At 36.2% G+C, this 16,379-nt stretch overlaps 1 protein-coding gene across 2 annotated transcripts in view; it reads right to left on the bottom strand.

The window, feature by feature from the left end:
• Nucleotides 1-16,379, bottom strand: part of LOC108699406 (lipopolysaccharide-responsive and beige-like anchor protein) — a 392,949-nt gene that overhangs the window by 113,428 nt on the left and 263,142 nt on the right. For both annotated transcript variants that reach the window (XM_041589518.1, XM_018231478.2), the window contains exons 40-41: nt 5,680-5,797; nt 2,041-2,143 (exon numbers count right to left, since the gene is read on the bottom strand). In XM_041589518.1, coding sequence (XP_041445452.1) covers nt 2,041-2,143; nt 5,680-5,797 — 221 coding nt within the window. The remainder of the gene's footprint in view (nt 1-2,040; nt 2,144-5,679; nt 5,798-16,379) is intronic.

The raw sequence follows: 16,379 nt of genomic DNA, 5'->3' as shown, positions 1-16,379 counted from the left end.
CTGTATAAAACATTCTAATGACCATCATATAATCAGACATTCTTCTATCGGATCCTTGCCCAACACAGTATGATTTTATCCATTCACCTGCTGACACTATGGTGTTAATGAAGATCGATTTATTTATTAAGACTGGGATTATGGATTTTGGACACTAGGGGCACATTAAGTGTATTTTTATTTTTATTTTTATTCTTATTTTTATTTCTTTTCATGCTTATTTGCTATTTATTTTTTCATCTTTTATAGGTTTAGTTACACACTGAGGAGCATTATCGACTATATTTATGAAAATATGGTTCACTTCACAATGACATGTTATATACTTATATACTTATTTTTCAATCCCAAAAGTGGTTTACACTGAGGATTGTGGGTGTTAATGATTGATATAACTGGATACACAGTAAATAGTTTGTACATACCTGATTATCAGGCTATATAGACACAGGTCAGGTTTGAATAAATACATGCTCTCGTATTGGGTAAGGTACTGACCAAGTAGTGCATACTAATGAACAATGAGTATATTCACGAAAAGCATATTCTTCCATACCCTGGCTACACACTACCGATGGTGGGCGAGCACATGTGCTATAATGACACATAACAGTAGAACGTTTGATTATATGATGGTCATTAGAATGTTTTATACAGAACCATTGTGTTGTCAAACTACAATTGTAGAGGGAACCCCTGAACAGCCCCTCCACCCTTTTCAAATTTCTATATTTCTTGTAACAAGTAACAACATTGTAACCATTATGGCAACAAATTGGGAAGTGATATTGAAGGTTACTGAATATTTGGTTTTAATTGTTTTTATTTTTTAGTTAGGGTGGGTTCTATTATACTTTAATTTACTTTTGTGTAATGATTTTATAATTATTATGTTGTCTGGGATATGTATATTTGTCGTGCTTTATTGATGGGGTGGACACGTCATCTCTGATTGGCTAAGAGCCTGCTTCTCCCGCCAATCTGGGTATTTAAAGCATTTGTGTGTTAATATTTGTTACTTTGAAAAAGACCTCGGATGAGGTCGAAACGTTAGACTCTTGCAATAAATTTTTTATAATTTTCATAAGTCCTGTGAGTGCGGATCTTATTTGTGCATGTGGAGATTGAAACTATTGATACTGCACCCAGGCATTTGAAACTATCTATCGAGAGTGCTGGCTCTTTGGAGGACTATATATATATATATATATATAATATATATATATATAATATATATATATATATAATATATATATATATATATATATATATATATATATATATATATATATATATATATATATATATATATATATATATATATATATATATATATATATATATATATATATATATATATATATATATATATATATATATATATATATATATATATATATATACTCCTCAAGAAGGAGCACTCAGAGGTCTTAGAAATAATCAAAAAAGTTTAATGTGGGCACAAAACTGACGTTTTGGCTGGAACACCAGCTTTTCTCAAAGTGAAACAACACTGCAATAAAAGGGTTAATATACAGGAAGAGACAAGTGAGGGTGTGTCAGGCAGGGTGTGTGTGTGTGATATGTTGCCAAATCATTGGCTAGTAAATATCTCTACGACATTCAAATGAGCCAATCCTAAACCTCAGTATAGTTTTTTAAATAGCTAAAATCATCCCTTGTGTAGATGAATATAATAGTATAAACGCGTGTCAAGTGCGTTGAAACAAAGTAACTACTTGGAGGCATTAGAAACCATTTAAACAGTGTGTCAAAACACATTATTAACCCCAAAATGGCAACAAAAGTATCAGTGAGGAGCGTAATCATTAGAGAGCCTGTGTTTTAACAATCCTGTGAACACCAGATCCACAGTGTGAGAGCCCACGTAGCCTAGGGGTCTTATTCAATCCACATAAAAGCAATGTTGTAAAACTAACAGGTAAAAAAACGATCACTGCCCATACTAAGTGGCTAACAGTTTAGCCACCAAGTATGATAGTTTTTTGGCATTTTCACACCAAATTGCAATAGTATTACCTTGTTTGAGGCAATCCAAAATTAGTGCCAACACCAACTCTAGGGAGACAATGGACAACTTTTTTCACAGTAGACTGGTCAGGGAAGTTAAACATAACTGAAACTGTAACAAAAAGAACAAAAAACAGAAGGTCATAATACATTCAGGCATAATGTAGTGAAGTTACAATCTTACTTTATTCTTTGCCCAAGCTTCTTGCAATAATATTTTGTTACTGAGGCACCAAGGATGACCAGGGGCGGAACTATCAGGGGAGCAGGGGGTGCGAGCGGGCCAGGGCCCCCCGGCAGTCCGCCCGCGGCATGTTCCCCGGCCAGTTACGGGTGTACGGAGGGGGGCGGGGGCCCAGCTGCGCATCAGTCACATGACTGGGGGCAGCTGAGGAAATTGACAAAATGTCTAGCCCCATGTCAGATTTCCAAATTGAATATAAAAAAAAAATCTGTTTGCTCTTTTGAGAAATGGATTTCAGTGCAGAATTCTGCTGGGGTAGCACTATTAACTGATGTGTTTTGAAAAAAAACACGTTTTCCGATGACAGGATCCCTTTAAGGTAGCCACACAAGCTTTCTGGATAACGGGTTTCCCATACCTGTACTAGTTACTTCATAATTCTCTATCCTAACATATTTAAAAAAAAATATATTGACACATACAAACACACACAGATTATGTCAACTACAAATAAATGAATCTACAAATGCAGGACATCCTCATATTAAAAAAATATTGTAATATATATGGGTTACAAGTTACACATTTCCAAGCATTTACTATAACAACAAGAAATGTTTAAAGAAACAAAAAACTGGTCATATTCCAAATCATTTACTTTAAACAATTATAATGTACACAATAAAACTGAATTATTCTTCCCCTATAGCTTGTATATAAAATATGTTATGCAGTCAGAAACATCTGTTGCTTAATGCAATCAAACAAAAATGCAGCAAAGGAAATAATTTACAGTTTCAGAAAAGTAGCTCAGTAATTTAGCAAATTCCAAGGATTCAGTCATAAATTAATAAATAATAAACATTTAACATAATTTAAAGCCACAGTTGAGGTTCATGTTTTTACTTATGTAATGTTTTAGTCAAACAGAAAATATGTATATGTACATTCAACTAATTCCTGTTAATATGAAGCAAATCCTATTTAACTGCTCATCTAACAAAGCAATGTCCAACCTTTGGTCCTCCAGCTGTTGGAAGCTGGAAATTGTAGGTCAATGACAGCTGAATGCTTAGACATGCCCCATTAAATTAAATACATAAAAAAACTGTTAGTAGGACATCCAATCCAGTTCAATAACAGCATGATGGCTTGCAAAGTGTTAACTTGCTTTAGAATACTACCAACATAGTAAAACATAATTTTTATGTGTCATAATAAAAAAGAAAATAAAAGAAGTCAAAGTGCCAATAGCAGGATAGTCCTCATATGGAGTTGACTAAATGCCATTTTCTTATATTGTGAAACCGAATGAGTAACAAGCAACAGCAAAATAGAATGACCATCTCCTTCCCAATCATTAAGCAGCCACAAGACTGACAAGCTAGCGAGGGATGCAGCAGATCATTCAGTGGGTTATTTATTAAAGGTTGAGTTTGTAAGGTTTGTGAGTTTTTTTGACCCTCAAATAAACTCACAATTTAAACAAAATTGAATGTTTGCTTATTTATGAAAAAATCCAAATGTAAAAAAACTCGACTGAATGCAATCAGGTAAAAAACTCGAATACCATAAATTGATTGAGTTTATATAGTGAATAAAGTGCCCCCTCTTGTAAAATATAAGGGGCCGATTCACTAACTTCGAGTGAAGGATTCGAAGTAAAAAAAACTTCGAATTTCAAAGTGTTTTTTGGGATACTTCGACCTTCGAATCGAAGGATTCGAACTAAAAATCGTTCGACTATTCGATAGTCGAAGTACTGTCTCTTTAAGAAAAAACTTTGACCGCCTAGTTCGCCATCTAAAAGCTACCGAAGTCAATGTTAGCCTATGGAGAAGGCCCCCATAGGCTTTCCTAAGTTTTTTTGGTCGAAGGATAATCCTTCGATCGTTGGATTAAAATCCTTCGATCGTTGGATTAAAATCCTTCGAATCGTTCGATTCGAAGGATTTAATTGTTCGATTCGAAGGATTTAATTGTTCGATCGAAGGATTATTCCTTCGATTGTTCGATCGTACTATTTGCGCTAAAATCCTTCGACTTCGATGACGAAGGATTTTAATTCCCAGGCGAATATCGAGGGTTAATTAACCCTCGATATTCGACCCTTGGTGAATCGGCCCCTAAGACTATTATAAGTTCCCAAGGAGTTCCATAACCATATAAAAACACAAGCCCTGAGGCAGAGTGATTTTATACAGGTCATGGAACTCTGAGTTATGTGACAGATATTACAACACTAAGGGGCATATTTATCAAGGGTCGAATTGAAAAAAATGTCGAAATTCAAAGAGACCAACCAAAATTAAGTTTTTTTAGGTCGAATAGGTCTGTATTCAGACAAATTCGAAGGATCGCGCATTTGGTCGAATTCGATTTGAAGGTTTTCCCCAAAAAAAACTTAGATTTTTCAAAGTCCACCGTTTGACTTTAAGTAGGTTCTAGGAGGTCCCCCATAGGCTAAAACAGCAATTCGGCAAGTTTTAGATGGCGAATGGTCCAAGTTGAATGGTCCAAGTTGAAAGAGACAGTACATCATAAATTTCGATATTCAAATTTTTGAATTTTTTGCAAATTCAAATAAAATTTGGACTAATCCCTAGTCCAAGTACACAAAAATAGCTTGAAATTCGAATTTTTTTAATTCGAAAATTCACCTTGACCGTTGACAAATCTGCCCCTTAGCTCCGATTATAACTGATTACATCACTAAGCACCATTTATTAGAATATAATTTACAGGATATTCATGGCTCTTGCGTATTATAGGCTATAAAACCTTGAATACCTCAAATTTATCACATTTTCAGGCTCAAACCAACATAAAACATCCGAAAATCATGAAGGCAAAAAACATCTTCAAAAGGTTCAAGGAACCTCTGCCATTGACTTTAACATGCATTACATACACTTTTAGCTGGAGTATTTTTGGATTCGGACTTCTAGCAGCTTCGGGGCATAAAAAATATCGAAAAAAAACAAAAAGTTTTTTTACCCAGAGTTGGTGACCAAAGAAGTACATTATGTTTAATTTTGGAGAGAGGCAGAAAACTAATCCATTAACCACATATTTCAAATAAAGCTACTTATTAATGTAGCAACTTGCTGTTGTCTACTAAAAATATTTCTGATATCACAATGCTTATTATTAGGGATGGGCTAATTTTTTTGCCTTGTTTCCCAGCAAAATGACGCCCATAGACTTGTATGGCGTTGTGCGTCAAAAAAAAAAGACGCGCGTCAAAAAAAATGAGACTGTAATGAGTGTCTGCGACATTTCGCCAGCGGTGAATTTTTGGCGAAACAAAACGGGTCAAATTCGCCCCTTCCCTAATTATTATTATTACCATGTATTTTTTGAGCGCCAACATATTACACTTATAATACTAAAACTAAACTTTTAAAAACATTTAAGGTAAACACATCTAACACAACCTCATTTACATTTTAGAGCATTCTTACCTCGGTTTGCCATAAAAATCTCTACAGCCGTGTTTTGCAGAAGGTAGCGACGTGAAAAAATGGCACGGATCTCTGTGAAAAGCCATTTTCCATGCAATCCTTCAGTGTAGGCAAGGATCTAAAACAAAGTGAAAGGGAAGTAAGGGGTTAATTTAAACCTGCCAAAATGCAGTCAATGATCTTGAATTAAAAAAACTAATTGTATATTTGATATGTTTGCCAATAAGTGCAAATGCACTCTATAACCTCTGTCCGGCATGGCTCTCAAGTGAAATAAATAATGTGGAGCAATATGATTATATAAAAAGGAGTCTGAACAATCATTTCCACATTCACAAGAAGGAGTCTAGAAGATGAAACTGAACCCGTTATTCTCAACCTTCATATATTTTGTTAAATACAACAATTCTTATAAAACAGTATTTGAGCTGCTGACATAGCAAAGCTGAAAAGGTAAGTATTTAGGATGTTTACATTGTGATTACATTGTACATTTCTTCTCCAGTTACCATCACAACTATCTACACATGTTAGTTCATCATGAGTAACTATGGACTATGTGCCTATTTTCGTCTGTGTTTCAACCAGACATAAAAAGCTGTATAATAAAAGTTCTTTTTAAATTAAACATGAAATCCAAATTCTTTTTTTTTTATTAAAGCATTCATAGCTGTTGTAAACTCATTTAAAAATCTCAACTGTCAATCAAATATTGCCTGCCCCTCCTCTATGCCTAAGGCATAGAGGCGGGGCAAGTAATCACTTTCACTTTCCATTCAGCACTTCCTAGATGTCACTGCTCTCCCCACATTCCCCCAGTTCTCTTAACCATTTAATTGTGTAACCAGTCCATGGGGATGGACATCGGATCCCCCATCCTGGTGCACAAACAAGATTCTGAGATGATACAAGGCTTGTCTTAATAATAGTGTCCACAAAATGGCTCCTGCCTGCTTGCTATAATTATGAGTTCCCAGACCGAAGGAAACAAGATTCAAATAATTTATACAGTGCAAATAAAGATAATTCTGCTTGATAGCGTGATAAAATAGGAATTTTTTTGGGGTGACGGGTCCCCTTTAAGCGTTTACATGAGAATCGCCAGAATCAACTTGCAGCCGAAGTATACTTTAGTTTACAAGAATCCAGTCAAAGCCATACAGTTTTCACAGATCACAAATCTGATCACATCAATCATAACAAGGTTAGCTATGTGAAAACATTACTATATCAGTCACTGTTTTTACAATATACTGTAGAGAGCAGCAAAAATGTTTTCACCCCCAACTCCCACTCTGTTTGAACAGCATGTTTAGCTTCCAGACAGGTAAGTTTCATGGTGCTAAGAGACACCATTTAATTGCTTGATCTTGCCTCTCCCATTGCTATATAAATGTGATGTGAACTAAGCCAAGTCTAAAAGGAAGAGCAACAAGCTGTGCACAATCATATGTACAGGAGCAGGTTACTTTATCCAGAAGCCTGTTATTCAGAAAGCTCCAAATTTTGGAAAGACCATATGCCACAGAGTCAATTTTAAGCAAATAATTCTAAATGCTATACATGTTTTCCATTTTCTGTAATAATAAAGCAGATCCTCGTAACTGATCCCAGCTAAGCCTCATGAATCAATATTGATGGCAAAACAATCCTATTGGGATTATTTCATGTTTAAGTGATTTTTAGCAGATTTAAGAAATGGTGATGTAAACTACGTAAAGATCTCTTATCTGGAAAACCCCAGGTCCCAAGCATTCTCATTAATAGATATTATACAGGATTATGAACCTTACATTTGGGGGCAGATTTACATATGGTTGAATATCAAGGGTTAATTAACCCTCGATATTCGACTGCTGAATGTAAATCCTTCGACTTCGAATATCTAAGTCGAAGGATTTACCGCAATTAGTTTGATGGAACGATCGAAGGAAAATCGTTCGATCAAATGATTAAATCCTTTCTAATCGAACGATTCAAAGGATTTTAATCCATCGATCGAATGATTTTTCTACCACCAAAAAAACATAGGAAAGCCTATGGGGACCTTCCCAACATTGCACCTCGGTAGGTTTTAGGTGGCGAAGTAGGGGGGGGTCAAAGTTTTTTTTTAAAGAGAGAGTACTTCGACTATCGAATGGTCGAATATTCGAACGATTTTTAGTTTGAATCGTTCGATTCGAAGTCGTAGTCGAAGGTCAAAGTAGCCAATTCGATGGTCGAAGTATTCTATTCCTTCACTCAAGCAAAGTGCCCCTAAAGTTAATTAAATATATAGAGCCTTTTTTTTTTTTGAGAGGCTTTTTTTATACCTCGAATGAACTCACAACTCGAATGGTTTCTAATTTAAAAAACTTGAATGGAAAAAAACTCGAATCAGCAAGTTTTGGGTCAACAACCTGAAAACTTGAATTGATCGAGTTTTCCACTGGAAAAAAGCTAAAATTTCTCAAATTGATAAGAGTTTTCAGGCAAAACCCTCCAAAAAAAACCTTGAACATCATGAAAGCTATTAACATCTTCAAATGGTTTAAGGGACCTCTGCCATTGACTCCTACATAGCCTTAACAGGTTTTAGGTGGTGTATTTAAGATTCCAGCTATTTAAATCTCCAAAAATTTGAGTTCCTTGAAAAATCTCAAAAAAACTGTTTTTTTTACCCGAAAATATTAATTTTGACCTAAAAAATCAACTTGAAAACATGAATTTTTGTGGAAAACACAACTTAATCCTTAATAAAGAACCCCCTTAAACATTCAAAAAAACCTTGGAAACTAGGAAATATGAGATGAAAGCTATTACTTTGAAACTATTTGATTAGTTGATGAACCACTGGCAATGTAAAACTACCTGCCATTTTCTATATCCACTTTGCTGGTAATAAGTCAAAGATTTAAAAAATTATATATATCGTCCCACGTGGAATGTTGCTCATTGTTGGTAATACTCTTAAAGAACCAGCAGCCCAAACTACAGGCCTGTAGCGGCTGATGATTAACCACTGCCTTCACTGGCTGGCTGAGGATAATGGAGCTAGAGCTGGAAGGAATAATAACAGATATTCCATCTCCAACACATATACATGTCTGCAAAGCAATGCTAAATATCAGTCTATGTTCCAAGGAATAGAATATAAAGCAACACTATCCCATCTAGACATAACTAGCATCATTTCGTTGCCTTTTATTAAATTTATATTTTTACTCGACTAATTAGGAGCAATGTGAGCTCATCCCTTTTTTAGGAAAGCCATACAAATCACATAAATTGTATTTGCAGAAAAATTCACCCTCATCTCTACCACTTCAAAGTCTCTGGAGTTCAATTAAAATGGGATTAGGCGGAAGATTGCCTTCAGTGGGACATTGTTTCAAGCACTGACAGCACCCTAGACAGAGGTCTAGCCCTCCAATGAACCAGTTACCATGGAAACTATGTTACTATCTTTACTTGATCGTTACATTGTCAACTTCAGTAGTTTAAACAGATATACAGGTACTGAATCTCCAATGCAGACAAACATCTCTGAAATCAATACAATACATCTTCATCATACAATGCACAGGAGTGTCTAAATACAGTCATTTGAGTTTCAGTTTCCTTTAAAGAAATCCGAGGATATTTTAGAAGTGCACAAATAGGGCAATGTAAGCTTCAGCCTAGTTAAAGCCTATATTTGAAAATCCATGAAAATCTCTGCTGTGTGATTCACCTGGGGTACTACTTTGTTTTCTAAAATGAGGGCAGAAAAGGCATCGGCACCCTGACAGTTTACATGGGACACTGAAAGAAAGTAAACAAGTCACTCCATTGCTGAGAAACATACAACAAATATAATCAGTACAGGTATGGGACCTGTTATCCAAAACGTGCTGGCCCTGGGGTTTTCCGGATAACTGGGATTTCCTTAATTTGGATCTTTACCAAAATCAAAAAAAACAAAATATCTTTAACCAAAAAAATTATTTAAACATTGTTTTACCTTCAATAATAATTATTTATATCTTATTTTGGATCAAGTACAATGTACAGTTTTATTATTACAGAAAAAAAGGAAATATTTTTTCGATTTGGATAAAATGGAGTCTATGAGACTGTCTTCCAGTAATTCTGAGATTTCTGGGATAACTGGTTTCTAGATAATAGATCCCACACCTGTACTAGGTCCAGATTTCCAGCTTGAGTCCTCCAAATGTTACTGACTTGACATTCCTAGTAATGATGCTTTCTCACAAGCACATTCAACTATAATTAAGGGGGTGGGGGGGGCTTTCCTTCTATGTTATAGATTCCACTTTGGACACACAATTTTAAAACTGCACCCCCCCACAAGTAATTTATTATTATTTGCGTTATTAACTGCAATGTATACAGTAAGGGGGTTATTTACTAAAATCTGAATGTTAAAATCTTGAAAAAATTAGTTTTTTTTTCACTAGAAAAATCAAATTTTTAGAGGAAAAAAAACCCTCAAATTTTTTGGGATTTATTATTCCCCAATGCTGCAAAAAGACAATCTGAAAATCCTCCTTCTCAGAACAGTCGAGGTCCTGTAGAAGTCTGTGGGAGAGGCACCTATCTCAATTTGAAATTTGTGTTGGGTTAAGGGGGTTTTGGGCAAAAATTCGAAAAAATTCAAGCGATTCAGGGAAAAAAGCCTGAATAATTTGAGCAATTTGGGAAAAAGCCCAAAAAATTATAGCGATTTGGGTTTTTGACAGGCCCGGATTTGTGGAAAGGCCACCTAGGCCCGAGCCTAGGGCGGCAGGATTTTAGGGGGGTGGCATGATGCCCAACCACACCCACATTGGTCCAAAAACACTGGAATGTGCTGGATTTTTAAACTAATTTTTTAACCTTCCCATGCACCAATCCCCATTGATGAAAATTTACAAGAATAAAGGGAAGGGGACAGGGGCGATGAACGGCAGTGGGCCTAGGGGCGCCCATTATGTAAATCCGGCCCTGGTTTTTGATCCGATTAAATCAAGTTTTTAGTTAAAAAGTAAGCTGAAATCGGGCATGGGAGTTTGGTCGTGGTTTTATTTTAATAAAATAGGAGATAAATTCAAATTTTAGAACACCCCCTTAGTGTTTGCATATATTGCACCTCCTAGTAAAAAAGATAAGAGTATGTATCCAGAAGATTTTGGTTACACAAGCCAGATCCCACAATGCTGCACAGAGCAAATATATATATAATAGAAAAATATTCCGATACATATTAGCTGGTCCCTTACACTTACATTAAATAAGTACAGTGAAAGCATATTTAACCATGATTTCAATGGCACCAAAATGAAAGGCAACTTTACATTCATTCAGTATGTCAGTTACAGCTAACATTACAATTTAAATAAAGAAATCCAGTATGACCTCAATATCGATCAAGAACAGATGACTGCAGAATCTGGTCTGGGAGTGAACAAGTCAAGAGCTTAAAACAACTCATGTTTTCCCTTCTGATTCCTGCAGGAGATGATAAACCCGCAGCACATGATGTATCAGCTCATTTTATCTTATCGCTTTGGGGCTGGGTGACAATGAAGTTCATATTTCACTACATCCCATTGAAGACTGGGGAAATTACTTGACCTCCTGACCTGAAATTTCACAAGAGGACAGAAATTCTTCTTCGGCAAGGCAACACCATTTTTCAGATGTCAACCTTTAGAAGAGCTTTAAAAATTAATTTCATTTATATTAACCAATGTATTGATATTTCCATTGAATGCCATTTGATACATGGAGGAGAGAATAGCCAATTGCTGTTGCCTCAGATGGGTAAAGCGATTTCATTGAAAGCTTATGTGGCAGATTTACAGCCAGTGAAATTCCTCTTTTGTTACGTAATATTTGTGCTTGAACACAGCACTGAGCGCTCAGCCTGTAAATAGCTCAAACAGAAAACATACTATTTTATTTTAAATCTTGATAACAGAGAAGTAAAGAAAATGCAACAAAACTGCATATTATCTGCTAAATTCACCCATAGGTGGAAATTCTCAATCCACACCAATCCAGTTGCTACTGAGGGTGGGGGCATGAAGAGGTGGTGAAGCATCAAACAGGGGTGTGTAGTAAGGGGGCTGGAGAGATGGATGGAGGGGTGGAAAAGTGAAGGTTCAGAAAACATGTCTTCCTGGTAGCACGACAAAACAACTGTCCAGCTAAAAGGGGTTGTTCACCTATGAGTTAACTTTTAGTATAATGTAGAGAGTATTATTCTGAGACAATTTGCTATTGGTTTTCATTTTTTATTACTTATGGTTCTTGAGTTATTTGGCATTTTATTCAGCAGCGTTTCAGTTTGCAATTTCAGCCATCTGGTTGCTGGGGTCCAAATTTCCCTAGCAACCATGCATTGATTTGAATAAGAGGCTGGAATATGAATAGGAGAAGGTCTGAATAGAAAGAGGAGCAATAGAAAAGTAGCACTAACAAATGTGTAGCTATATAGAGCAACTGTTTTTAGATGGGGACAGTGACACCCATTTCAAAGTCAGAAGAAGAAGGCAAATAATTTAAAAACTCTAACAAAAAATCAGGACCAATTGAGAAGTTGCTTAGAATTGGCCATTCTAGAACATACTAAAAGTTAACTTAAAGGTGAACCACCCCTTTAAGAAACAGCACACAAAGATGGATACATGAGTGATTAGTCATTTTTATAGCAGAGGGTGGTATCATCTTAAACACTGATGAGAGATGGATTCTTAACCTATGCGTTGGGACCGAAAAATGGATCCTCTGGCTTTTTAGGGTGGGTCACCATGACCCATGAAAACAGTGAAATTACTGTAGTTCCCACAAAAGAACATAATTATCAAACTAAGGAGCAGAACCCAGGGACGACCATGGCCCCTCCGCCGCCTGAGGCAGCAGCAGTTGCTGCCCCCCCGTGCACTTACATTTTTGCGCCTGAGGGGGTCCAGGGGGGTCCATGAGGGCGGCAGAGAGGGCCAGTATGCTAGTGCAGAGAGCCTAACTGCGCTCTATGCACTAGAAGAGACGAATTTCCAGTTTGAAAACCGGAAATCCGTCTCTTAAAGTACAAGGAGCAGCATTTTTGCCACCCCTGGTAACTATGGGGCGCTGCCGCCTGAGGAGAGAGCCTCAACTTGCCTCTTTGGCGAAGCACCCCTGACAGAACCTGTTCTAACTTAATTTTTTGGTCAAAATGCAGATTCTATGACCTAATTTGAGTTCCCTTTGAAAAAAAAGGGGTTGTTCTCCACTGAGTTCACTTTTTGTATGATGTAGAGAGAGTGATATTCTGAGATAATTTGTAATTGGTTTTAATTTGTTTATTATTTGTAGTTTTTGAGTTATTTAGCTTTGTATTCAGTAGCTCTCCAGTTTGTAATTTCAGCATTCTGGTTGCTAGGGTCCATATTCCCCTGGAATCCATACATTGGTAACAATAATAATAATAAGAGAGGCCCTAAACATAATATTAAATAACAAGACATAGAAATAACAAATATATTTGTAGCCTTACAGAGCATTTATTTTTTAGAGGGGGTCAGTGACCCCCATTTGAAATCTGAAAAGATTTAGAAGAAGACGAATGATTAAAAAATAATTACTGACGACCAATTGAAAAAGCTGCTTAGAATACATTCTATAATATATTAAAATTCAATTTAAGGGCAGAGACACACGGTCAGATTCGGGGAGATTAGTCGCCCTCTTTTTTGGGGCGACTAATCTCCTCAAACTGCCTTCCGCCAGCTAGAATGAAAATCGCAGGCTTAGTTTTTTAAAGTCAACCATACATTGTCGCCCGGTGACTAATCTCCCCGAATTTGAGTGTGTGTCTCTGGCCAAAAGGTGAACCACCCCTTTGAGAAACCTCCGTATAGTCAATACTTTTATCAGTTCTGTTAGAGTGAATTGTAACCTCTACTGAGCACATTACAATCACAACTACATAACAACAAATGCCTAAAAGAAGTACAGATATCTCTGGTGTTGTCAATTTAATCAAATTCACTGATAAAATAAAACTGATGCTTAAAATACCGTAAACAGATTCAGCATTGCCCAAATTATACCTGTATATGAAAATCTAATTGTATTTGCCCCAAAAGAGGGAATATGAAAGATGAGGCTGTTGCTTTACTCTGTGCACCATATGCCACTCTCTTCCCACAGAATAAAATTGAAAGTGGCTTCTAGGGGCTCGGGGTATTGTCATCACTGTGGTATCTCTGGGAGGATTATATTGATCAAAATGCCTAGTGCTATGTGTATATAAAAAGAAAGACAGCACACAGCCCCAAAAGCATTCTGCTATATGTCATTTACAGTTGCACATCAATATAAAGCAACAGAAAGTGAGGAATTGCACAATATTAACACAATTAGAACACTTTTTTCACCCATTTATGAAAATGAAATAGGGACTTTTGTGTTGAATCTGACAGTTTCTACCAAGCTGGAAAATATTTTCATACTTTACATGAAAGCCATGTTACATGAGAAGGAGCGTGATAGATTAGTGCTATTTCAATGTTCATTATTCTCATCACCTTATCTCTGGTACCACTTCATTTTAGCAGAATCATTCTAATATAACCCTCATCTATTATCCTTTAACTCAATCTAGTCATGTGGAAATAGTTAATAACTGCGGCTACAAATTGAATCTCAATCAACTAGTTTTTTTTTAAACTCAAATATGCATTCAAGATTTTTTTTTTTTTCAAACTATAATTTGTTTTACAGGCAAATGGGTTGTATTTCTATTGCCGACTGACACTAAATGCGTGGAGCCATGCTGTTAAATATAACCGCCATTTTCTTTATCTGGAGTGTGAAAACATTATCGCATTTTATTACAGTGGAATAATACAAGAGGCTTATCTTACGAAAACACAGGCACATCAAGTCAGTCTAATAGTGTGCATTATAAAATTGGTCGTTTGTCTTGTTTTCAAATTTTTGGTCGTGATCGTTGGTTTATGAATCGCTACATTATTGTGGGTAAAATTGCAGCCTCTTTAGGAAATATTTGGTGTGTTTACAAGCCAGCTTATCTTTGAATGCCAGGGCTATTAGGAAACATGTTCATAACTGTCAAGCAAAGTGAATTAAAGGAAAGTGGGGAATATTACATAAATAAAGCGGATAATGATTTAAGACTTGTAGAATAAGTAGTCTGTTGCTTGATCATAAATGTCGCTCTCTAACAGTAATGGTATTAGCAAAGCATGGAGCAGTAGCTTCCAGTACTGCCTATCCTCCACATGTTTATCCAAGACATAAATTAATAAAAAATATATTTTATTGCTTAATTAATGGTATTTAGAACCCACATTTAAAAGAAAAAAATAGAAGATTTTCTAAAGTAGCTTTTAAAGCCCCATGGATATATTATAACACATTATCTAAGGTACAGTGTACAGATATCCAAAAGAACAAATAACTGTCAACATTTTATTCTAATAATAAAGACTCTGGCAATATTACACATCTTGTCTAAGAGTTAAGGTGGCCATACACGGACAGATTCTGACCAAGTCCTCAGCTTATGGGGCCTGCCAGACTGAAATATGGCCAAAAGTTGGCCAGATATAAGGTTTGTATGGAGACAAGGAGAACAAAAACTCTCTTACTGAACTATTTATTCCAACTTTTGCACTAGCAAAATCCCAATTTCCCATAGTGCAAAGCATTGTATCTTAAAAATTAAATGCATCTGTCAAGCTGGATGAAATGCAGAGTAAATTTTTGAAAAGTGGTTACCCATAAAGGTTGCTAGAAACGTGTAAAGGGGAGGTTATGTCCTATATCTAGGAAGATGCTAGAAAGAACCTCATGTAACAGAAAAGCATTACTTTTTCGTGGTTAGCAAGCAGGCATTGTAACCGTTTTTTAAGGGATGCACCATCTTCCGTTGCTAGGGAGACACCATTAAAGAAAATGTATTTCCAATGTTGTGTGCACGTCCACAGACCAGGGCATTTGCACCTGGACCCACCCAATAACAGGGTGAGCGGTCAGCGCCAATTATAATTAATGCGCCACCTGATGCCGTTCCTTCAATGCCGCCCCCCCCTCGCCGTCAGGAACACTTGCGCAATAGTAAAGTCAAATTTCCGGTTTAAAAACTGGAAATTCGGCTCTTAAATGTACCAGGAGTGGCTTTTTGCCGTCCCTGGAAACCTCTCCAGCGTTGCCGCCTGAGACGAGTTTCTCAACTCGACCTCATTGGTGGCGCACCCCTGTGAGCGGTTATATTAGCAAGTCAATTTAAATTGCTCCACTTTTTTCTAAAAAGAAGGTGAGGAGTTTGAGCATATCTAATCCATTTATCACAAGTATATAGACACCATTAAAGGGCAAGTCAACCCCAAAATAAAAAATGGCTAATAAAAGAAAACATAATTCTACGCAATTTTCCAAGATTTCAGTGCTTTTAAAGTTATTTGTTAAAACAATTGCTATTGAAAGTAGCATTTGCTTAACTCCTGGTGGTTACTTTTTAAATAATGTAGCAAAAGTCTTAGTTCCCCAGCAATGACAGGTCTGTTAATTACATTGTATCAACAGTCTGAAACATCAGGGCAGAGAAACACTGCTTTCAATGGCACTATATATTTATTTATAGTTTCAACAAGTGAAAAAATATATTTAGTAAGGCATGTATAGCCTTACTAAATATTCTATATTGGCTATACATGCCTTACTAAACA

The sequence above is a fragment of the Xenopus laevis genome, chromosome 1L (genome assembly GCF_017654675.1).
Source record: "Xenopus laevis strain J_2021 chromosome 1L, Xenopus_laevis_v10.1, whole genome shotgun sequence".
In the NCBI taxonomy this organism is placed as follows: domain Eukaryota; kingdom Metazoa; phylum Chordata; class Amphibia; order Anura; family Pipidae; genus Xenopus; species Xenopus laevis.
The sequence above is the reverse complement of the archived record's forward strand: the minus strand, read 5'-3'. Positions and strand labels throughout refer to the sequence as shown.